Source organism: Pimephales promelas, chromosome 10 (assembly GCF_988280905.1).
Source record: "Pimephales promelas chromosome 10, fPimPro1.hap1.1, whole genome shotgun sequence".
Lineage (NCBI taxonomy): Eukaryota > Metazoa > Chordata > Actinopteri > Cypriniformes > Leuciscidae > Pimephales > Pimephales promelas.
This window is the reverse complement of record NC_142778.1, coordinates 35,766,895-35,792,074: the sequence shown is the minus strand read 5'-3', so window position 1 is coordinate 35,792,074 and position 25,180 is coordinate 35,766,895. Positions and strand designations below refer to the sequence as shown.

Here is a 25,180-nt window from a genome sequence, read left to right as displayed (position 1 = left end):
TAATATGTACATTTTAGGTGCTAATATGTACATTTTAGGTGCTAATATGTACATTTTAGGTGTTAATATGTACATTTTAGGTGCTAATATGTACAATTTAGGTGCTAATATGTACATTTTAAGTGTTAATATGTACATTTTAGGTGTTAATATGTACATTTTAGGTGCTAATATGTATATTTTAAGTGTTAAATATGTACATTTTAGGTGCTAATATGTACATTTTAGGTGCTAATAAGTACATTTTAGGTGCTAATATGTACATTTTAAGTGTTAATATCTACATTTTAGGTGTTAATATGTACATTTTAGTTGCTAATATGTACATTTTAGGGTTCTTATAAGTACATTTTAGGTGCTAATATGTACATTTTAGTTGCTAATATGTACATTTTAGGGTTCTTATAAGTACATTTTAGGTGCTAATATGTACATTTTAGGTGCTAATATGTACATTTTAAGTGTTGATATATACATTTTAGGTGCTAATAAGTACATTTTAGGTGCTAATATGTACATTTTAAGTGTTAATATCTACATTTTAGGTGTTAATATGTACATTTTAGTTGCTAATATGTACATTTTAGGGTTCTTATAAGTACATTTTAGGTGTTAATATGTACATTTTAGTTGCTAATATGTACATTTTAGGGTTCTTATAAGTACATTTTAGGTGTTAATATGCACATTTTAGGTGCTAATATGTACATTTTAAGTGTTGATATATACATTTTAGGTTCTAATATGTACCATTAAGGTACCAATATGCACCCTTTAGGTACAAAAGTGTACCTTTTGAAAAGGCACAGCCCCAGTGACAGCTTTTGTACCCTTTTTTCTGAAAGTGAATAGTATTTCACTGTTTTTGCTATATTTTTTTAATCAATAATGCAGCCTTGGTGAGTGAGCAGAAGAAATAAAGCTAGGCAAAATTGTATCATTTCGCATATTGCTTCAGATTGATAATTTTCTTTTATTGTCTCTGACCAATTGGTTCTTTTTATTCTATTTTAGTTGCAATTTGTAATTATTTTGTATATAAAACTCACAGCCATTTAGAGCATTTTACTGTGCTTCATGCATTTCTGCCTGAGCTCCTGGGCATTCTTTAAGATTCAGAAAGTGAAAGCCTCTGTCTCTCTATCAGCTATATTATAATGTTTTCAGCTGAGGTTCTGAACGGCCTCAGTGTGATGCTAAAAAAGCCTCTCTGCGCATGCACGGACCCGACGCCCCGGGGACGTGGAGAAAAGAGGGAAAGGGTGCAGACAGAACTGAAGGATGAAGCCATTTAGTGAAAGAATGTCAGTTTGGAGGGTTTTTGTGAGGAGGGCAAATGTTTGACATGTTCATGAATCCTCTCTGGAAGGGGACTTGAGGTTGACCCTCTCTTTTGATTTCTTCACAGATGTCTAATGTGACTCCTGAGCACTGTCTGGACATAATCAATAAGTTTGAAGTCTCCGAGGAGAACAAGCAGAATGAAGTTCTTGGAATCGAAGGTGAGAATTATGTTTTCTCTACTTTTCTTTCTTCCTACGTTTATCGCAGACAGAAAAGCTAGAGCCTAACTATATTTGATCATGTGTATATTATTTAAATTAAAATTAATTACGTAGAAACTAGGGCTGTCCTCGACTGCAAGTTGACGTTAGCCGTTCGTTTAGGCTGTTAGTCGATTGTTCTGGAGAGAAATGCTAAACCATAACAAAATGCATTTAAATATATAAATTAAAGGAGTAGTTCACTTTCAAAAAAAAAACTTTTGCTGATAATTTACTCGCCCCCGTGTCATCCAAGATGTCCATGTCATTCTTTCTTCAGTCGAAAAGAAATGAAGATTTTTGATGAAAAATTCCAGGATTTTCTCCATATAATGGACTTCAATGGGGACCAAACGGTTCAAGGTCCAAATGAGAGTTTCAGTGCAGCTTTAAACGACACCAGACGATGAATAAGGGTCTTATCAAGCGAAATGATCGGTCATTTAAAAAATAAATAAAAAAGTTTAAGTTTTATAAGCACAAATGCTCGCCTTGCTCTGTTCTGTGATGAGCGTTCGTGACTCTCCTGTTCAAACTCGTTCATCAAAATGAACAAATCTTTTTTCAAGTCATGACTCGAAGGGTCCTTAATAAGACCCTTATTCATCGTCTGGTGTCGTTTAAAGCCCTTTGAAGCTGCACTGAAAACCGTTTGGTTCCCAATGAAGTCCATTATATGTAAAAAATCCTGGAATGTTTTAATCAAAAACCTTAATTTCTTTTCGACTGAAGAAAGAAAGACATGGACATCTTTGATGACATGGAGGTGAGTAAATTATAAGCAAACGTTTTTTGAAAAGTGAACTACTCCTTTAAGTTGAACATCAGAGAAGTGCTAAATTAATTTGGTCACTGATTTTGGCCCAAAACTGAAAATAGCTGTTTCAGCTGAAGATTTTCAGTAGCAAATTTTCGTAATGTAATAATAACAATAATAATACAGTTTTTTGAAAAATATTTTAAGGAAAATTTAAAAAAAAAATTCAGCCATGTTTTAATTTAAACTGTAAACCTGTTGTGCAGTACTTTGTATGACAAAAAATGAGTGTGTGTGTGTGTGTGTGTGTCATCTGTCTTGACAATTCATCTTGTCTTGCTGGGGCTTTATGTTCTGGGTCCATGAGTTCTCTGCACTGGCAACCCTCTGCCCTTAAGCTCAATCACACACACACACACACACACACACACACAGGCTTAGTTCAGATTGAGTTCCTACTAGAGTAAAGCTGATGGAACTGATGACCTGCTGCTGCCGTGTGACCCTTTAATAGTCCACCAGACATCTGTGTAAAAGAGAAAACCCTATCTGTCTACATCTATCTATCTATCATAACATTTGCATTTTTTTGTGTAAAAACTGCAAGCTTTTAAAAATTCACTGAACTGATCCCTCTGACCTAATTGACCTATGGCTAAGCCACGCCCCCTCCACTCACTCGAACACACGGTCAACATTCGGGTCACAGTAGGAGACATTTCACAGGAGGCAATTGGTGATTTTTGGAGACAGAAAGATTATATATCATCTCGGAGTCACCTAAAGGGCCTTAACTATGCATTGGAGGGTTATATTAATAATTTTATTTTCGAGAAGGTCGATGAAATGTACAGGTCACAGTGTAAATGTGATAAACCGCATATCACTGCCATCACCGTTTGGTGTTATATTATAACATTTTATATTGTATATTTTGTATTGTAATTCACCTGCTCGGGGACTACAGATGGAAACTAGCTTAAGCTAAATCTGGTGCAAAGCATCTTTAATTAATGTTTTTTTGCACATTGTCCCTGTTGAAATAAATAAATAAATGAAATGAAATTAAATGTTACAGTATTTACATGAGTCATTCAGCACAACATTGTTATCTCGGTTGTTTACAGATACGTTAATGAAGCTAAGTGACATGTACAGCGCAGCTAGAAGCTAACGTTAGCGTTTTCTAATGTTAGCCTAACTTTACGTTAGAGATTTTAAAGGTAACGTTTAAATACGTTGTTGACTTAACTTAGAACAGATGTAGACATCCTTGTTTAATTCATCCACGTTTAGTTGGTGTTGTGGTCTACTGCGTAACTTAATCCAGAGCAGACACTTATCTCGGTTGAGATCCCAGACAGCAAACTGACATTGAATCAACGTGGAAACGACGTCTCTCATGACATCGAAACAACGTTGATTTTGCTCATCGAATTAACGTTGAACCAACGTCAGACGCGGCATTCTTCAAAGCTAAATGAAAATCGAAAATTGGTTAGCTTTCATAACGATGAAACAACGCGTTGATTTCAAGTTGATTTTCCGTTAGTTTTGAAAGAATGACGCGTCTGACGTTGGTTCAACGTTAATTCGATGAGCAAAACAATCTCAGATCAACGTTGTTTCGATGTCATATTTCCACGTTGATTTGATTCAATGTCAGTTTGCTATCTGGGATGTGGTTTGGGAAAGGGTAAAAAATACAAACCGTCGCCCAGCATCTCGGAAACCTCGTGTCAGAGTTATATGTACCTCATGCACACCGTTTGACCATTTTAAACTTAAAAAGACAAGAAAAAAGTAATGAAAACTGACTAACTGCAGTGCATTTCAATGGACGTGGAAGCAGAGAATGTCTGAGTGTATTGGGTTAGCTGCGCACTCTGATTGGCTCATCGCTTTTGAAGGCGTGGCTTAGCAGTATGGCTAGTATGTTATTTCATGTTATTTTACACGATGTCCCAATATTTTAGCGGTGCATCAATCATTTGACTTGTATTTTCCTTTTGGATTAGTTTATATTCGCTCAAAGATTATGTTTATTTCGGCTTCCGCCATCCAGGGTTCACCAACTACATGCGGAGCCCAGCCTGTGATGTGTTCAACCCGCAGCACAACGAGATCAACCAAGACATGGACCAGCCTCTGTGTAACTATTTCATAGCCTCGTCCCACAACACCTATCTGACTGGAGACCAGTTACTGTCCCACTCCAAGACGGACATGTACGCGTGGGTCCTGCAGGCCGGCTGCCGCTGTGTGGAGGGTGAGGGAAACCTGAGGATATCAATGATTAAAATAGGTTTTGTTTATTTGAGCGTGTGTGTGACTCTGTGACTCTGCTTTGTGTTACAGTTGACTGTTGGGACGGTCCGGACGGGGAGCCGATGGTTCAACACGGTTACACTCTGACCTCCAAGATCACCTTTAAATCTGTCATTGAGACCATCAACAAATACGCCTTTGTGAACAACGAGTGCGTATTTCAAGAGTTCCTTCTGTCTATTATGATTAGTCAGGAAATCATTTTCTTCACAGCTTTAGTAAAGACATTTAGAGCTCATTTAAAACTAACATATGATCTCTTTTTAAAAGTTCTTTATGGTTAAAGAAAGGAACAATTCATATCAGTGGCCTAGAAAAACTGTTTTATTTTACTAAAGGGTAAAATGTTGCTCGTCATGGACATCGGATGCCCAATACCAGTCCCTTTATTTTGGTAATCGCTATTATGAGAATGGTTGTTCTTAAAGGAGTAGTTCACTTTAGGAAAAACTTTTGCTGTTAATTTACTCGCCCCCATGTCATCCAAGATGTCCATGTCTTTCTTTCTTCAGTCGAAAAGAAATTAAGGTTTTTGATGAAAACATTCCAGGATTTTCTCCATATAATGGACTTCAATGGGGTCCAAACGATTCAAGGTCCAAATGAGAGTTTCGGTGCAGCTTCAAAGGGCTTTAAACGACACCAGACGATGAACTTATCAAGCAAAACCGTTTTAGGTTTTATTCATTTCCAGGATATGAATTCTTGATATCAACAATTGTATTTTGACTAGTGAAATGTCACCATTGGCTGCCATTCAAAACCAGTTGTTGAAATCAAGAATTGAAATTCCAATTCCACATATCAGAAATACAATTATTACTAATAAAAACCTTTATTTTTGATATCAAGAATTCAATTGTTACTAGTTGAAATGTCTATTCTTGATTTCCACAAGTGAATTGCTACTAGTAACAATGTTTATTTTTGATATCATGAATGTGATTGTTACTAGTACGAAAGCCATTTTAGATATCTGAAATATATTTTCAGATATCAAAAATGAAAATTTTTACTAGTACCAACTGAATTGTTGATATCAAGAATAGACATTTCAACTAGTGACAATTTAATTATTGATATCAGGAATTTGCATTTTTACTAATTTAAAAGCTAAAACGGCTTGCCACACACGCGGGCAAACTAGGGAATGAACTTGCCCTCCCTTGCAAACAATCCTTGGTGCTATTTTGCAGTTCCAGAAAACAATTGCGCCGCTGACCAAACAAAACCTAGTCTAAAGTCAGTGCCGTGGTGTGTTGCGTGTACATTCAGATGATATTTTAACCTTCTGAGGTTCTTCGGGTCAATAATGACCCGAAGCGTTTAAATATATATATTTTTTTTAAATCGTAGCTTCATCGGAATGGTCCGAAACTTGGTGACTTTAATGGTACTTGCTATATGAACAGCCCAAAAAATTGGGGACAGGATTTGAAAAGTCTAAATGGTCGTAAAAAAAAAAAGTCACACTCAGGAGTCGGGACCTTCAGGTCAAAAATGACCCGCATAGGAAATGAATGGGAAATTGGCAAAAATGTGAAAATACTGAGTTTTTTTGTGCGTACAATCTACAAATCAGCCACAACAGTGAAGGGGTGAATCTATAAAACATCAAGAGTGCAAAAAAGACACACCACACACACACAAACACACCAAAAAATTCAGATTATACTTGTGTTTTGCATTTTTAAAAATCTCAGTTTGTCCACGAGATGGCATCCATCTAATTTCAAAAATTGCTTTTATGAGGCCTAGGCTTGACTCCAAAATGAAATACAGCTTTAAAAAATATATATTTAAAAAAAAAAAAATTTTCTATTATATTCAATGGGGGAAAATTTGGTCATAATTATTGCATTAATACTAATTATAATTATTTTATTTTTTTTTTGAAATTTTTTCAAAACACCAAAAAAGAAAAGAAAAAATATTATAAAAAAAACAAGTAAAAAAAAAAAAATATATGATTTTCTTTTTTAAATATGAATCCCGCCCTTTGGGTCATTTTTGACCCGAATTTCCCGAGTGTGTCTGTTAAACGAAGAACCCCAGAGGGTTAAGCGCGCATGCTTGGCCACAATACAGAGTGTGAACAACACGCACACACTGTAGATGATTCTCTCATCTACACAGATGCATTTTACTTTTAGCAAATGATACATTATTATAAGGAAAAATATACAAACACGAGGGAAATCATTGTTGTGTTGTGTAAAGCTTACACTTTTACCCAAATTATTATATGCATGTTTAGCCAAAGCTAATTTGGGTGTGTTTGTCCCGTCCCCAATGCCACTTCTCTTTCTTTTACGACCCTGACGAGAACATCGATCTCCTCGGCTGTGAAGCGCGTGCCGTTATAATAGTATTGCTCCATGGTACAAGCGCACCTCGTTCATCACGCTCTTAAAGGGAATGTGATATGACGCTCTTATTGGTTTGTTTCCCGTTACGCCCAAACCACATCTATGAACAATGAAGCTCCTCCAGACCAACCCCTTTTAGATTTGCGTCGAGCGCAAGAGGCATTTATCCCTCCGGTTAAATAGCAACAGCGCCAAGATCCGCCCACAAAGTTACTTGAGAGTTGCGTTTTAGATCGTTAAAATAGGGCCATTTGTGTTTGCTTCTCTTCATCTGACTGTTATCAGATACTGCACCCTGCTGTGAGTTGCATGACATAATCATTATATTTAATTTGTTGTGGAAAATTGTTTTGTTTTTCACCGTACAGTACTAATAGAACAGGGCTTTTTGCTCCACTGCTGGATGCTCCTAGAAAACTACCTGTCTGTCTCTTTAATGGTGTTTCATCATTAAACAGCCACCTGTTTCAGCTAATGGCTCGCCATAATGGAGCAAATGAGCATTTAGCACATGCAAATCACACTCAGCATATCCCATGACGCCTGCTGAGACTGTATTGATATCACATCAGCCCCACAGCCAATCTTTCCGTTTCAATCTTTCTGATTCTCTTGTTTTTCATGCATGTGTATGTGTGAGGCTTTTTAAACCCAGAGGGTTTCCCTGATTCCCAGACAGACCTGACATTCAGGTATACAGCTTGTCTGAATCTAATCCAGTGATTTTCAAAGAGCACAGAATCGTTTTTATATTTTTGTTTTCTCGTATGCTTTTGGAAACAACTTGTTGGAGAAATGTGAATATGCAATGTGGAGATCTTAGACTATGAGTGAGAACAGTGTGGAAGCTTGTTTCCGCCACTGAATAAAAAATATAAAAGGCAATTGTGACTTTTTATCTCAGAATTGCGTGATATAAAGTAGCAATTGAGAGTTATAAAGTCAGAATTGTGAGATATGAGCTCGATATGAGAAAAGATATGAGAAAAAATTGTTAGTTTTTTTTTTCCTTAGAATTGGACTTTATAACTAGTTTATATCTCACAATTCTGAGAAAAGATTGCAATTGCAAGAAAAAAATCTGAATTGCAAGTTTATTTCTCGAAATTGTGAGTTTACATGACTTTATATCCCGCAATTGTGAGAAATAAAGTTGCGAGATTGCAATTGTGAGATAAAAAGTCGCAAATATCTTTTAAAATGTTTTATTCTGTGGTGGAAACAAGCTTCAATAGTGACCAAAGTTAAAGGAGTAGTTCACTTTTAAAAAAAACTTTTGCTGATAATTTACTCACCCCCATGTCAAAAGAAATTTTGACATGAAAAAAGAAATTAAGGTTTTTGATGAAAACATTCCCGGATTTTCTCCATATAATGGACTTCAATGGGAACCAAACGGTTCAAGGTCCAAATGAGAGTTTCAGTGCAAACTGTTCAAAGGGCTTTAAACGACACCAGACGATGAATAAGGGTCGACTCGAAAAAAGATTTGTTCATTTTGATGAACGAGTTTGAACAAGAGAGTCACAAAAGCGCGTCACAGAACAGAGCAAGGCGAGCATTTGTGCTTATAAAACTTAAACTTGTTATTTTTTTTTAAATTACCGATGGATTCGCTTGATAAGACCCTTATTCGTCGTCTGGAATCGTTTAAAGCCCTTTGAAGCTGCACTGAAACTCTCATTTGGACCTTGAACCGTTTGGTCCCCATTGAAGTCCATTATATGGAGAAAAATCCTGGAATGTTTTCCTCAAAAACCTTAATTTCTTTTCAACTGAAGAAAGAAAGACATGCACATCTTGGATGACATGGGGGCGAGTAAATTATCAGCAATAGTTTTTGTGCAGTATGTGTGCAGATCATAAATGAAGCAAACAGAACAGGAAGACGACAAGGGAAAGAAAGGAGAAAGAGAGGGTGAGAAGATGACAGTGAAGATGAAAGAAACACAGATAAAAGGTTAATGTCAGAGGAAGGCACGAGGCAGGGAGCAGCTGCTGACTGTTGTTTCTGTTCCCTGGTTCATGATTACCGTCACCCTCGTCTGTCTCCTGCTGCGTCAGGTTCCCCGTCATCCTGTCCATAGAGAATCACTGCAGCATTCAGCAGCAGAAGAAGATCGCTCAGCACCTAAAGGAGATCTTCGGAGACAAGCTGGACGTGGGGGAGGCCCTGAACAAAGACCCCAAGCAGATCCCCAGCCCAAACAGCCTGAAAGGAAAGATACTCTTAAAGGTACCAAAGGCACCCTCCTAAATGTCCACACTGGATGTCGGTCTAACTGATGAACCAGTCATGCTATCAAAATTAACTTAAAGGGACAGTTCACCCTACAATTAAAATGAAGTCATAATTTAGCCACCCTGGTGTTGTTCTAATGCCGTTCTGTTGGTATCTTTTGTTTAGACTGTAGAGAATCATCCGGACATGATTATATGTGATCATTTCTTTTCATTATGAGCTCCAGCAAATGTTGAATTTCAACCTAAAAGGAAATAGAGAGAGATTTTGTCTCGGCATTTCAAGACTGTACAACTTAAAGGGTAACCAAACCCCTGGTCAGAGTCTGACTCCACCCACTGGCAATATTTGAAAATGCTGAAAAAGTGGGCTGACCGCAGCGGAGATAGAGGGGACGAAATAGATGCTAAAACACTCAATCTGACTGATTTTGACGAAACAAGCTGTTTTTTATACTGCCAAGGGCGTAGCTCGTACCAAGTGCGTGGTGAGCTGAAACCTGCGTACGTCACGAAGTGAGGAACATCCAATAGGAAAATTCAACTGCAGTAGCCACCGTTCAACCTGAAGAGGGCAGCACTAAGACGTTTTTACACCATATCTTGTAGAAATAAAACACTTTATACACAAATGTCAAAAAAGTTACTCGAATCAATGACTGGTATTAATAAAGATCCATTCTTGCAGATCATTAACTAAAAAAAGTTGGTTTAGGGTTAGGATATAAATGAAGATATTATGAAAAATGTCCTTCCATACAATAAAAGTATAATGTGGACTGTGTCTATTTGAGTTCACTGAAAATCTTTCACACATAGGCATTTTTTTTTTTTTACTTTAAAGGGGACATATCATGCAAAATCCACTTTTTTAGCCCTTAAATGCATTTTGATGTATATTTGGAGTGTTAATAAGTACAGAAAAGATGAAATTATTCTCTTCAGGTGCTTCGTTTATATCTTTATATTCTGTTTTGGTCATATTTTTCAACCTGTTCAGATTTTTCTGTTCTCTATGACGTTTTTTGAACTATCACGTCACCGTATTTGCAGCGGAACTGACAAATAAGGACATTGACTACCCAACAATCCGCCATTATTATTTCTCGCTCCGATTTTGTAGTCCGAGCTCAATGATGCAGAAGTTACGAGAGGGAAAGTCAAAATGTTCGGTTGTTGGATGTAGTCACTTCAAGGATTCCCACTTCAACAATCTCCGCCAGTATAAAGAACGGTTTGCCGATTGACTTCGTCTGAATGAGAGGTAAATTCCTTCTATCTTTGGAGACGACGAACAGAGCGTTTCGATAAGCTGTAAATATCGTTAATAAAAATAAAGTACTTTACTTTCTTAAAACACATGGTGGTCATGGTTTAGCAGTACCTTTGTCTTTCTTTGTTTTTGTTTTGAAGTAACGTTACACGTCTGCAGTATTATTGTTCTTGAGTTTCATCAATGGTCATTTAGCTGCTTTTCTAAACGTATCATATTATCAATACAGATTGTTTGTGGTAAGATTAGACCGTAGTCATTTATCTTGTCAGTGTGCTTGTTTTAACAAGAGAAATAGTCGACTTTCACTAATAACACAAAACAGTTAACTCACATACCAATACATCCATATGAAGAGGTTGTTCTGCAGGTTCGTCGTCGTCGTCTTTATCGACTCGCTCGCTCTGGCTCGAATATGTAAGGCTTGATGGACAAGTCTTCTGTTGTTGACATTTTATTAACGTGTGAATAAAAATGTTCTTTGAAGGTATCGTATATAATCGTATATCTCTAATCAATAAACTACAAAAATGGCCGAACGTGGGGAGTTGAACCGACCGTGAACTCATCGACCTGGAGAGCAGGCGGGGTGTGACGCATCTCCTTTTTATTTAAAGGGGCCGCTTTGAAACGGGTCGCTCACAGACGCACATCAGAAAAGGGGCTTGTGGAGCTATAATAATGAGGAATTCAGACCCAAGCATTGCAGTTATGTTTTATATAGACCACAACGGAATGATTTATGTAAAAATGAATGATTTAAAAGCATGATATGTACCCTTTAACTCAAGTTATAAAATTAGTAACATCAAACGACGTGTCTGTGAAGTTATGCACATGAATAAAGACTTACAATTTAGTCTTTTCCTCACACAAAGCTATTATGTATAGCTTCAGAAGTAGTACTAAATGTTACCTGAATTCCTTTGGGCTAAACTTTTTCTTGAAGGGTGTAATGGGATGACAGGTGGTCAGTCAGATGAGAAGAGAGTATTGTTTTGTAAATACGGACGTCATTGTGCCATGAAACAGGTCAAGACAGATGGCACTGCCAGCCTGCGCCTCTACAGGCACTACACCTCAAACCCAGCAGGGACTCTTTGTGATTGGAGCACACTTGACTAAATCCTCGCACTCGAACACGGGTCTCTTTCGATAACACACACACACACTTAAACATGTCACAATGTCAGCTCCCTCCGCCAGACTGTGTTCCTGCCAACTCTGTAGGTCAAAAGCATGGAATTGATTTTCCCTCCGTCTTGTCCTTCCACCGGCGACTCTTATTTCCCACTAGCCCTCACACAAATGCATTTGTGAGAGAGACTTGGAGAGATGAGGGTTTGTGCTTGAGTTTTAGGCTTAATGACCCTTAAACAGGTTTCAATGCTCTGAAGTGTCTAAGGCCCTGTTTACAGTGTGTGTTAAAGGAGTAGTTCACTTTTAAAAAAAACTTTTGCTGATAATTTACTCGCCCCCATGTCATCCAAGATGTCCACGTCTTTCTTTCTTCAGTCGAAAAGAAATTAAGGTTTTTGATGGGGATTTTCTCCATATAATGGACTTCAATGGGGTCCAAACGGCTCAGTTTCAGTGCAAACTGTTCAAAGGGCTTTAAACGATTCCAGACGATGAATAAGGGTCTTATCAAGCGAAACGATCGTTTTATAAGCTCAAATGCTCGCCTTGCTCTGTTGTGTGATGCTCGTTCGTGACTCTCCTGTTCAAACTCGTTTATCAAAATGAACGAATCTTTTCCTGAGTCAACTCGTTCATTTCGTTCGTTGAATGAACCAAATGACTCAAGAAAAGATTCGTTCATTTTGATAAACGAGTTCGAACAGGCAGTGTCTCGGACTCGGCCTCGAGTCCTTATTTTAATGGACTCGTGTGCATTTTGACTCGGAATTGACTCGTACTTGAACAAATTGGGACTCGGACTTATTCCCGAGTCCACTCGAGTCCCATTCAAAATATGTCATGATTATTACTCTTAATATTTCTTTAAATTGTTGTTTGATTGAAACTCAATGAAGCTCAACTATGTATTTAAATTGTCTGCCTTATCATCCCTAATTCAGTTTGCATATAAGAGCCACACAGAATTCGTTTGCAGTAATGTTCTGTAAAAGAGCACTTACTGTAATAATCGTAAGTAATAATTATAATCAAATTACCTTTACACCACTATGTGGCCATTTTAGCATTACAACATGATTCCATGGTATATTTGGGTTACTGTTTGAGTATGGTGCCAATTTAATTGTTATCACCAAATATTTTACATATTCTTGAAGATATCTTTAGAATAGAATAGAATAGAATAGAATAGAATAGAATGAATCTTTATTGTCCACCGGGGTGGAAATTTTTCTTTGGCTCACCGCAACATACAGAACAAAACAGATAAAAACATACAAATAATGTCTCAGGCATAATAAAGAAACATTTCTAGATTAACACCAAAAAAAAAAGAAAAAAGGAGTAGTTCACTTTTGAAAAAACTTTTGCTGATAATTTACTCACCCCCATGTCATCCAAGATGTCCATGTCTTTCTTTCTTCAGTTGAAAAGAAATTTTTGGTTTTTGATGAAAACATTCCAGGATTTTTCTCCATATAATGGACTTCAATGGGGACCAAACGGTTCAAGGTCCAAAAGAAACTTTAAGTACAAACTGCAAACTTGTTCAAAGGGCTTTAAACGATTCCAGGCGATGAATAAGGGTCTTATCAAGCGAAACCATCGCTCATTTAATAAATAAATAACAAAGTTTAAGTTTTATAAGCTCGCTTTGCTCTGTTCTGTAACGCACTCCTGTTCGAACTCGTTCATCAAAATGAACAAATCTTTTTCCGAGTCATTTGGTTCATTCGGCGAAAGATACGAACGAATGATTCGGAAAAAGATTTGTTCATTTTGTTGAACGAGTTTTTTCGTTTTTTAAAAAAATGAGCGATTGTTTCGCTTGATAAGACCCTTATTTATCGTCTGGAATCGTTTAAAGCCCTTTGAACAAGTTTGCAGTTTGTACTGAAACTAAGTTTCTTTTGGAACCTGAACCGTTTGGTTCCCATTGAAGTCCATTAAATGGAGAAAATCCTGGAATGTTTTCATCAAAAACCTTAATTTCTTTTCGACTGAAGAAAAAATAGACACGGACATCTTGGATGACATGGGGGTGAGTATCTAATCCTTTAAGTCTGCTTTGAGACCCAACCTTAGGTTATCAAACCTCTCGGTCTCGACTCGAGTGAGCTGGTCTCGACTACAACACTGCGAACAGGAGAGCCTAAGCCACTGGTTATCCTCAGGTTTTGATTCTGTGGGTTCCTCCTAAATGAGGGTCATCTGAATAACAAGTGAAAACAAGTTTTAAATCTTATTGGGAATGAAACAAACACAAACCAAGAAAACATTACATCGCAGTCTTCCTAAAAAGAAAATTCCCTGGGGTTTCACTTCACTTGTCTTTCGCCTGTGGCCAAGAAGCCATTAGTATGGAATCAGTTCCAGTATCAATATCTGAGGTGCTGTGTCAACACACACAGGCTGTAAGGTCTGTCGATAGTTTAAACCGAGGTGAAACACTACCTAACACTCAATATTGGGTTGTTTGCTGACAAGTCAGAACGATGGAAGCATTCATCGCTCCTTTTCTGGTCTGCAGGGGAAGCGTCTTCCTCTATACCTGTCTGCAGACGCTGAGGAGGGTGAGGTGTCTGACGACGACAGCGCAGATGAGATTGAAGATGACTTCAAGCTGAAGAATAGCATGGTAAGAATATAACACACTGATTAGGATTGAGCAGAGGGGTTGATCACTTAAATGAGACTTTTCAATCATTTGTGTCCTACAAAGGGACATTTTTGTACATCTGGACAGACACTGAAACGTATGGATCACAAAACAAAAACCTTGGGTTGAACATATATATACTGTAGAAAATATTGATGGTTTAACTTAAAAAAAGACTGAAAAGCCTTTTAAGTTGATTGAACTGGAAAAAGTGAGTTAATACAATGAAGGAGATTGATTTAATCATCAGAAACTCAAAATTATATGTTATCTGAACTAAATAAATTATTTAAGTTGATTTGCCAAAAGAAAAAATGTTGTGATAACTACACTGTAAAAAATATTGATGGTTTAACTTAAAAAAGTAAGTAAAATTTTAAGTTGATTGAACTGGAAAAAGTGAGTTAATACAATGAAGTAGATTAATTTAACCATCACAAACTCAATATAATAAGTTATCTCAACTAAATAAATTATTATTAAGTTCATTTGACAAAAGAAAATATGTTGTGATAACAAATCTTGAAAATATTTTTTACAGTGTATTAAACAAATCATATGTGACTGATATTATCTTCTAAGTTCAGTGGTTATAACAGACCAAAAGTTATATATTAAACCATGGCTGTGGTAAATATAGCATAATTGCTCTCATTTATTAGAAATACTACAAAATCAGCCTCTTATTCTTTCTCAATGAAAATTCAGTGTTTTATGGGTGAAACATTGGAGTGTCTCTAAAGTTGCATGTACTTAAAAGGCTTTACACTTTATGTGAGTACGTGAACACAGATGAGTTCAACGCCAACATTTAATTCTACTTGAATTGATTGCAGACAAAACATTAAAAACAACTTCATAACTTTATTAAATAATTTGTGACAGTAACAAATTTTTAAAACAAATATATATATACAAGGATTAAGCAAAATACAAACAATAAAGCACAATAAACTATCTGTAAGTTCTGACACATTAAAATTCAGCAGTGTGGAGTTAGTACTATGCAATAATGTAAGTGAAACCAAAAAAAAGTTTATTATAAAGAACTAGATTTAAATAATAAACATAATTGTAACCATTCATCAGCACTCAGATTTTGAAGGGTTTAAAATATTACATACGACAATGAAAACTATGTATAATGGCCGGGTATTGTTGGCTACCTCACGATCATACATATAAGTATCATGATACATGTTACACTCCAGTATGTAAGCATCATAGCCAGGCCACTTTTTTCAGAATTCCAATTTGGAATTTAGAATTTTCTTCGGAATTCCATTTAGTATACGCCGACTAATGAATATGCAAATTAGTCTCCGCCTCCACTCAATCGCACCAGCTCGGATTGCCTAAATCGGCTGTTGTAAACACAATGGAAAGTGGAAATACTGGTTTGATTCAGCCGTATATATTTGAATAAGAAGAAGAAGAGTAAGGGCTAATTATACAGGCTCACCTACAAAGTGGATGTATCAGAATTTTAATGCGTTTTTTACAACGTCAGGCACATAACAGTAATTGCTATGATCAGCCTTTGGCTTGACTACATTATCAAACAGCTAATAATGTGTTGTTAATGTTACACAAACCAGACAGCTGCCTTCTGAAAATCAAATCTGCAGTGTATGAGAGCATAAGCAATACTTAAACACTTCCACACTTAAGAAAGTGACGCGTCTATGCCGTCTATGGAAATACCTTATCAGAATTACCAATAAGATCATTTTGCTCTTGCTTTATCACCTCCTCTCGACCTCTTTTGAAAACCTCTCACGTTTGACGGAGCCAGTATTTATCTGGCTTTCTCCTCACACCATTCTGGCTCACAGTGAGTCTCTAAAAGCCGATCAATCGCAGGCCGAAGCCCTGGTGAGCTTCTGTTTTTGTGGAAACACCTCTTATAAACATGGCCGTTTGCCAAGAGATCCATCCAGCAGCGCCGCCTCCGCTACCTTCAGAAAAGCTGATGCCGAAATCAATATTTAACATTTATTTTGCCAGACTCATTTATCAACAATAAATTGGTTTCCTAGTTAAGTATTTATTTTTTGATCTTGAATGAAGAATGCTTTAATAGCATTGTAATGTACCCTTGCAAAATATTCATGTTGTTTTGTCAGGAGTAATTAATGTTTAATGATCCACTCAGACTAGTCATTGCTGGCAGCCAGTTAAAGGTTTCTATCCTTCATCTCATTACATGCCTACTTAAACATGTCAGGAAATACAAGAAACACGCTGGCAATGTTGTAAGTTGACACTCATTATGGCCGAGAGATTTTAAAGCCATTTACTTTTTTTTAAAAAGTGACAGAAATCAAACAAAAACAAAAATATTTGCATAATTGGAAGTCTTTGAACCCTTTATTGCTCTCTCAGATCAGCCAGGCTTTGATTTTTAATCAAATGACTCATGAATAGCCATCGAAGAGAGAGAGAACACTGCGCTTTCACTGCGCATGTTTGTTTTGGTACCATATTAAAATTACAGATTTTAACATACTTTTAAAAAGAGTACTTGTTATGGAAATGAATGCTTTAAACTATTATAAGTACGAACTGAGTGTAATGTTTTCAAACACTTAATTGCAGGTTAATTGGTATTTAAAGGATTAGTTCAGTCCAAAATTAAAATTCCCTGATAATTTACTCCCCCCATGTCTTTCTCTCGTCAGTCGAAAAGAAATTGATATTTTTGAGGAAAACATTCCAGGATTTTTCTCTTTCAACGCAGACCCAGTGAACTAATCTTTAAATGGCAAATGGATTAGAGTTTAAATTAATATTAAACATCTAATCTATGCTTTTTGCGAACCACTTCTTTTATGTGTAATTTCATAATTGCTAGTGTTGTCTTTGTAATATGAATAAAGTGTAGTAGTAAAGTCAAATGCACAGAAAAGCATTTATGGGAAACTAGAATATTATTTTAATGTACTTGATTATAATTTGAACTGTGGTGTGTTATTTGATATTAGTTTGATATTAATATCATATTTGAAGTTAATACACTCACCTAAAGGATTAAACCCATATTTTCTCCCATTCATATAACTGTTCCTGGAGTTTTTATCATTTATCTGTTTTTTGATGTACTCTCTTTTTTTCTAGTACATTGCATTGCAGTCTTTATTGTTTGTTTAGTTTTTATGTTTATTTTAGTTTGGGATTGTACAGCACAGTGTTCAATTAATTTTTATTGTGTTTTTTAATACATTTTGATTTGATTTTGATTTGATTCATTTCAGTCTAACGGGCCCAGTCAGCACCAGGTGGAGTCGCACATCAGGAAGAAGCTCGACTCTCTAATGAAAGAGTCTCAGATCGGGGACAAAGAAGACACAGACAGTTTCTCCATCCGAGCGCTGCTCCGCGCCACACATGAGGGCCTCCAGAGAAACCTGCGCAAGGTAGCATTCCTGAGTCGGTTTTTAGCATTCCCGAGTTCCCGAGTCTGTTCTTAGCATTCCCGAGTTCCCGAGTCTGTTCTTAGCATTCCCGAGTTCCCGAGTCTGTTCTTAGCATTCCCTAGTCTGTATTTAGCATTCCCGAATCTGTTCTTAGCATTCCCGTGTTCCGAGTCTGTTCTTTGCATTCCCGAGTCTGTTCTTAGCATTCCTGAGTTCCCGAGTCTGTTCTTTGCATTCCCGAGTTCCCGAGTCTGTTCTTAGCATTCCCTAGTCTGTATTTAGCATTCCCGAATCTGTTCTTAGCATTCCCGTGTTCCGAGTCTGTTCTTTGCATTCCCAAGTCTGTTCTTAGCATTCCAGAGTTCCCGAGTCTGTTCTTAGCATTCCTGAGTCTGTTTTTAGCATTCCCGAGTCTGTTCTTAGCATTCCCGAGTTCTGAGTCTGTTCTTTGCATTCCCGAGTTCCCGAGTCTGTTCTTAGCATTCCCGAGTTCCCGAGTCTGTTCTTAGCATTCCCGAGTCTGTTCTTAGCATTCCCTAGTCTGTATTTAGCATTCCCGAATCTGTTCTTAGCATTCCCGTGTTCCGAGTCTGTTCTTTGCATTCCCGAGTCTGTTCTTAGCATTCCTGAGTTCCCGAGTCTGTTCTTTGCATTCCCGAGTTCCCGAGTCTGTTCTTAGCATTCCCTAGTCTGTATTTAGCATTCCCGAATCTGTTCTTAGCATTCCCGTGTTCCGAGTCTGTTCTTTGCATTCCCGAGTCTGTTCTTAGCATTCCCGAGTTCCCGAGTCTGTTCTTAGCATTCCCGAGTTCCCGAGTCTGTTCTTTGCATTCCCGAGTTCCCGAGTCTGTTCTTAGCATTCCCGAGTCTGTTCTTAGCATTCCCGAGTTCTGAGTCTGTTCTTTGCATTCCCGAGTTCCCGAGTCTGTTCTTAGCATTCCCGAGTTCCCGAGTCTGTTCTTAGCATTCCCGAGTTCCCGAGTCTGTTCTTAGCATTCCCTAGTCTGTATTTAGCATTCCCGAATCTGTTCTTAGCATTCCCGTGTTCCCGAGTCTGTTCTTAGCATTCCCGAGTTCCCGAGTCTGTTCTTTGCATTCCCGAGTTCCCGAGTCTGTTCTTAGCATTCCCGAGTCTGTTCTTAGCATTCCCGAGTTCTGAGTCTGTTCTTTGCATTCCCGAGTTCCCGAGTCTGTTCTTAGCATTCCCGAGTTCCCGAGTCTGTTCTTAGCATTCCCGAGTTCCCGAGTCTGTTCTTAGCATTCCCTAGTCTGTATTTAGCATTCCCGAATCTGTTCTTAGCATTCCCGTGTTCCAAGTCTGTTCTTTGCATTCCCGAGTCTGTTCTTAGCATTCCAGAGTTCCCGAGTCTGTTCTTTGCATTCCCGAGTTCCCGAGTCTGTTCTTAGCATTCCCTAGTCTGTATTTAGCATTCCCGAATCTGTTCTTAGCATTCCCGTGTTCCGAGTCTGTTCTTTGCATTCCCGAGTCTGTTCTTAGCATTCCCGAGTTCCCGAGTCTGTTCTTAGCATTCCCGAGTTCCCGAGTCTGTTCTTTGCATTCCCGAGTTCCCGAGTCTGTTCTTTGCATTCCCGAGTTCCCGAGTCTGTTCTTAGCATTCCCTAGTCTGTATTTAGCATTCCCGAATCTGTTCTTAGCATTCCCGAGTTCCCGAGTCTGTTCTTAGCATTCCTGAGTCTGTTTTTAGCATTCCCGAGTCTGTTCTTAGCATTCCTGAGTCTGTTTTTAGCATTCCCGAGTCTGTTCTTAGCATTCCTGAGTCTGTTTTTAGCATTCCCGAGTCTGTTCTTAGCATTCCCGAGTTCCCGAGTCTGTTCTTAGCATTCCTGAGTCTGTTTTTAGCATTCCTGAGTCTGTTCTTAGCATTCCTGAGTCTGTTTTTAGCATTCCTGAGTCTGTTCTTAGCATTCCTGAGTCTGTTTTTAGCATTCCCGAGTCTGTTCTTAGCATTCCCGAGTTCCCGAGTCTGTTCTTAGCATTCCTGAGTCTGTTTTTAGCATTCCTGAGTCTGTTCTTAGCATTCCTGAGTCTGTTTTTAGCATTCCTGAGTCTGTTCTTAGCATTCCTGAGTCTGTTTTTAGCATTCCCGAGTCTGTTTTTAGCATTCCTGAGTCTGTTCTTAGCATTCCTGAGTCTGTTCTTAGCATTCCTGAGTCTGTTTTTAGCATTCCCGAGTCTGTTTTTAGCATTCCTGAGTCTGTTCTTAGCATTCCTGAGTCTGTTTTTAGCATTCCTGAGTCTGTTCTTAGCATTCCTGAGTCTGTTTTTAGCATTCCCGAGTCAGTTCTTAGCATTCCCAAGTTCCCGAGTCTGTTCTTAGCATTCCCTAGTCTGTATTTAGTGTTCTTGAGTCTGTTCTTATAGATCCCGAGTCTATTCTTAGCATTCCCGAGTCTGTTGAATCTGTATTTAGCATTCCTGAGTCTTTTTTTAGCATTCCCGAGTCTGTTCTTAGCATTCCCAAGTTCCCGAGTCTGTTCTTAGCATTCCCTAGTCTGTATTTAGCGTTCTTGAGTCTGTTCTTATAGATCCCGAGTCTATTCTTAGCATTCCCGAGTCTGTTGAATCTGTATTTAGCATTCCTGAGTCTGTTTTTAGCATTTCCGTGTCTGTTCTTAGCATTCCCAAGTGTGTTCTTAGCATTCCCGAGTCTGTTCATAGAGATCCCGAGTCTGTTCTTAGCATTCCCGAGTCTGTCGCCCTTAAATCCAGTGTAAATGTGTAATGATGCATGAGGCTGTTCTTTTAAAACAATAAAAGACAAACCCATCTCATCCCTTTTCTATAATAGGCAAATCTAAAGAAAGAAAAAAAGAGAAAAGAATTGAAATACCTAACCAGTGCGCACACGCACACATTAGCCTTGCAATCCAGAAAAAGACATGGAGCATCCCTTAATTAACATTCGTTCTGCCTCTCTTCTTGCCCTATTATTAGACTTTGCACTCTCTAAACAATCACTTTGATGAGCCGTTTGTAAAGCAGAGAGGGATTTTCTCTCCCCTTCAGTGTCCCTGCATAATATTTATGAAAAAAACAGAGAATCTGGAGTTGATTTTAAGTTACTGTTGCACTAATTTTATGCATCACTGCATGTGGAAATTTCTCTCTGTCCATGCGTGACGCAGAAACTCATCTGAATAGATTTTGACACTGTTTGAGTTACAATTAAATGCATTTTAAAGGAATAAATGCATTTTTAGCACAATATGGGAAATAAGACATCATTTACTTACCCTCATGTCATTCCAAACCATTTATTTTCATGCATCAGTGGCTCAACAATCGTTTTTTTTTTTTTTATGATCACACGGCTCTTTTGTGTGTTGTGAAAATAGACAGTGACCACTGTATATCTTCCCGTTCCTCACACTGTTTGTAGAACATAAAAATCATTATGTTTATGGAAAAATCCACATAAAACAAAACCCAATGTGTGTGTGTGTGTGTTCCAGAACTCCAAAGATGGCATGAAGAAATCCCAGAGCCGCTCCTTCATCAGTAACCTCAAGCACAAGGTCAGAATAAAGACCGTCTCCCACTCTCTCTTCCTTTTCTTTCTCTCGTTTCTCTGTCTCTGCTGTGGAATCAGGTCTGGCTGTCCTCGAAGCATGTCAGCGCTCTCAAATTTTACATAAATGTGTCCTTTTTGCTCCCCAGAGGCAGAAGGATTTTACGAATAATCGCTATTGATCAGATCATAAAGATGCATCATTGATTCTGTTCAGTTATCAGACGGTCATCGCTGGGTCTCTTTATTTTACACATACACTTACTGAGGTTATATTTAAAAACTCCTACATTGATTAAGCACACCTGTTGACTTGATATCTGATAGTCCCTTCCGGATTGTATATGATTGTGCATATTCATAACGACAGCTGTGAACTCTAGAGGCATTCTCTTATTTCGTTCCCTCTATCGCTTATATTTAATGTGGCCGGTGTGTAATTCAACACCTCAATAGCAAATCAATGAAGTGAGTAAACAAGGCTTGTGGTCATTGCTCCATAAGTCTGATTGTGGGCTATTGTACTGGGCTGTCTACACTTTATTGATTTTTTTATTAAAATGCAATCAGGTTTGTCAGCGTAACATTGCGGTTTCTCATTGCATCCGTCATTCCTACAGGAGGTGTTCAGGCACGTCTCTCATATGTGTGTGTGTGTGTGTGTGTTTATGAGGTCTTAAAGGTTCTTCTTTTGTTAGTAATGAGCCTTAAGTCTATTACTGAAGCTGTTATACTTCGATCCTCTTGGCCCTAAAAAAGTTACATGATTTAGATGCTAGTCACGCCTGCTACACACACACACACACACTCGTGTGGTTATGTCAAGTACTGTATGCCCATTAAAACAGGCCAGTGCTATTCTGTTCGTCTCTGTTGTGTGTAGGAGGAATTTCATTTCCTCCCATCCAATGCAAAGGAGCAAACATTCGATCCATGTACTTATATTTCGTGCTCTGCGTTTGTGTGTGTGTGTGTGTGTGTGTGTGTTCGACAGAGGCACTCCAAATCCAGGCTGAAATGTCAGAGTGTTGAAGCGGATGATGACGGGCAGCAGGAGACATCAGGTGGACAGTTCAACAGGTTCGTCTGTCCGTCCGTCTTTTTTGGTGGATGATGCAAACTTTCTGTTTATTAACCCTTTCCACACCAGCACTTTTATTTTAATTTATTTAAAAAAAGGTTAAAAATAAAAAGGGTTACAGTGCAAATACTGCTGTTGCATATAATGTATATAAAATGCATTCAAAAAATTTTGCAAAAAAATTGCACTGTACCATAAAATCAAAAGTGCACAATAACTAAATCCAACATACTTTTATACATCAATACTTTTTTGATAGGAGTAGTTCACTTTAAAAATAACTTCTGCTGATAATTTACTCGCCCCCATGTCATCCAAGATGTCCATGTCTTTCTTTCTTCAGTCGAAAAGAAATGAAGGTTTCTGATGAAAACATTCCAGGATTTTTCTCCATATAATGGACTTCAATGGGAACCAAACCGTTCAAGGTCCAAATGAGAGTTTCAGTGCAAACTGCAAACTGTTCAAAGGGCTTTAAGTGATTCCAGACGATGAATAAGGGTCTTATCAAGCGAAACGATCACTTCATTTAAAAAAAAAACAACAAAGTTTAAGTTTTATAAGCTTAAATGCTCCCTTGCTCTGTTCTGTGATGCACGTTCGTGACTCTCCTGTTTGAACTCGTTCATCAAAATGTATGAATCTTTGTTCTTGTCATTTGGTTCATTCAACGAACGAATTGACTCGGGAAAAGATTCGTTCATTTTGATGAACAGGAGAGTCACGAGCGCGCATCACAGAACAGAGCAAGTCGACCAATTAAGCTTATAAAACTTAAACTTTGTTATTTATTTATTAAATGAGCGATCGTTTCGCTTGATAAGACCCTTATTCATCGTCTGGAATCGTTTAAAGCCCTTTGAGCAGTTTGCACTGAAACTGTCTTTTGGACCTTGAACCGTTTGGACCCCATTGAAGTCCATTATATGGAGAAAAATCCTGGAATGTTTTCATCAAAAACCTTAATTTCTTTTCGACTGAAGAAAGAAAGACATGGACATCTTGGATGACATGGGGGTGAGTAAATTATCAGCAAAAGTTTTTTTAAAAGTGAACTACTCCTTTAAGTTGCAGTCCTGTGAGCCTTTCTTGGTCCATTTTTGATCATTTTCACAGAACTTTCATGGCCCCCCAGGAATATCTGAGTATGCAATATTCTTAAAGAAACAAAATAGCCTCTGCTTCTAAACAAATAGTGTATTCTAGCTTCATGCATTTTTTATCAACACTCGAATGTGTGTGAAGTTTCATAAAAAAGGAACATTTTACACAAAAACTGATAAAATCACGTTTTTTTTTTTCAAAGACCAAGTCTGGATAGGATTTAGAACGATGATCAAAACACAGATGTAGTCGATCGAGTCCATAAACACACTCACAGCTTCAGTCCTGCCGAGTCAACATTTCATTCAGTTACATTAGGCAGTTTTGATTTATTTAATTTCCTTATCATTTAATGAATTACAACTGCCATGATTGGTAGAGAACATGTAAAGAAGACATTTCATAAAATCAACACAAAAACATGTCAGTTTACCACCTGCAAATTAATTGGAAAATAAAGCTGAGTTTTGTGAATAAGTTGCTATAACTTATAATGAGCCTAATTTACATAAAGTAGGAGACATGTTTGTGCTGAAAAGATTTACTTTGAAATGCACTGAAAAAACACAAGCACAACTGTTTCAGATTCATCCCATAATGTGGCAGTCATAAAGGGATTGTTAGTGTCTTATGTAAATGAGGGTTTGCCATCATTTGTATGCTTAATGTGTTACATGAACACCACGAGGAAAGTCATTTGTAATGAAGCTGTCACTCGGCGAGGGGCTTTTCTTATCTTTAATTTCCTCCTGATTTCCTAGTCAAGACTTCTGCAGTGATTGATTTAAAGCTTAAATCTGGATCTCAAACCTCTCGCTGCTTCAAGATGCGTTGGATATTTTCTTTTCATTTTTATTTTTCATTTGTTTATATCTTATTAATTGAGAGCAAACGTTTGGGATCTGTACGATTTTTTAATGTTTTTGAGAGACGTCTCTTATGCTCAACAAAGATGCGTTCATTAAAAAAATACAGTAAAAACAGTGAAATATTATTAAAGCTTAAAATAACTGTTTTCTATGTGAATATATTTTAAACTGTAATTTATTCAAAGCACCATTACTCCATTCTTCATCTTCAGTGTCACATGATCCTTCAGAAATCATTATAATATGATGATTTGCTGCTGAAGAAACATTTCTGATTATTATCCATGTTTAAAACCATTGTGCTGCTTATTATTTTTATGGAAACAAAGAAATTGCTTGTATTTTACTGATGTAAATGTATTGTGCATCTGACCTGGAGCGAATGATTGCATCTAATAGTGAGATGTTTCACAAAGTAGCGTGTGATGTTTTGCTGTGTCTGTGTTTAGAGGTGGAAGGAGACGGAAAACGATAAAGCTGAGTAGAGATCTGTCAGATCTGGTGGTCTTCACCAACTCTGTGGCCTCTCAGGAGTGTTTAGATGAGGGTGAGAAATCGCTGTTTTCCATATATTATTGATATTTATTTATTTGATAAATGTCACATTTACCTGTGCGCTTCAATATATCAGACCTGTCAGACCGTTCACAGGTGGTAGCACCTCATTGCAGTACACGAGATCCATGGGGTGGAGTCGGATCCATATCTGAGGGGTGGAGTTGGGTAGGATTAGGGTGGGGTTAGGGATCAGGGGGTGGAGCTGGGTAGGTTTAGGGGTGGGGTTAGGGATCAGGGGGTGGAGCTGGGTAGGTATAGGGGTGGGTTTAGGGATCAGGGGGTGGAGCTGGGTAGGTATAGGGGTGGGGTTA

General features: G+C 37.7%; 1 protein-coding gene across 1 annotated transcript in view; it reads left to right on the top strand.

The window, feature by feature from the left end:
* plch1 (phospholipase C, eta 1) overlaps positions 1-25,180 on the top strand; it is a 107,281-nt gene that overhangs the window by 65,343 nt on the left and 16,758 nt on the right. The window contains exons 7-15 of the mRNA XM_089116547.1: positions 1,409-1,502; positions 4,367-4,570; positions 4,660-4,780; positions 9,063-9,234; positions 14,183-14,290; positions 17,566-17,727; positions 21,202-21,264; positions 22,252-22,337; positions 24,761-24,858. Coding sequence (XP_088972673.1) covers positions 1,409-1,502; positions 4,367-4,570; positions 4,660-4,780; positions 9,063-9,234; positions 14,183-14,290; positions 17,566-17,727; positions 21,202-21,264; positions 22,252-22,337; positions 24,761-24,858 — 1,108 coding nt within the window. The remainder of the gene's footprint in view (positions 1-1,408; positions 1,503-4,366; positions 4,571-4,659; positions 4,781-9,062; positions 9,235-14,182; positions 14,291-17,565; positions 17,728-21,201; positions 21,265-22,251; positions 22,338-24,760; positions 24,859-25,180) is intronic.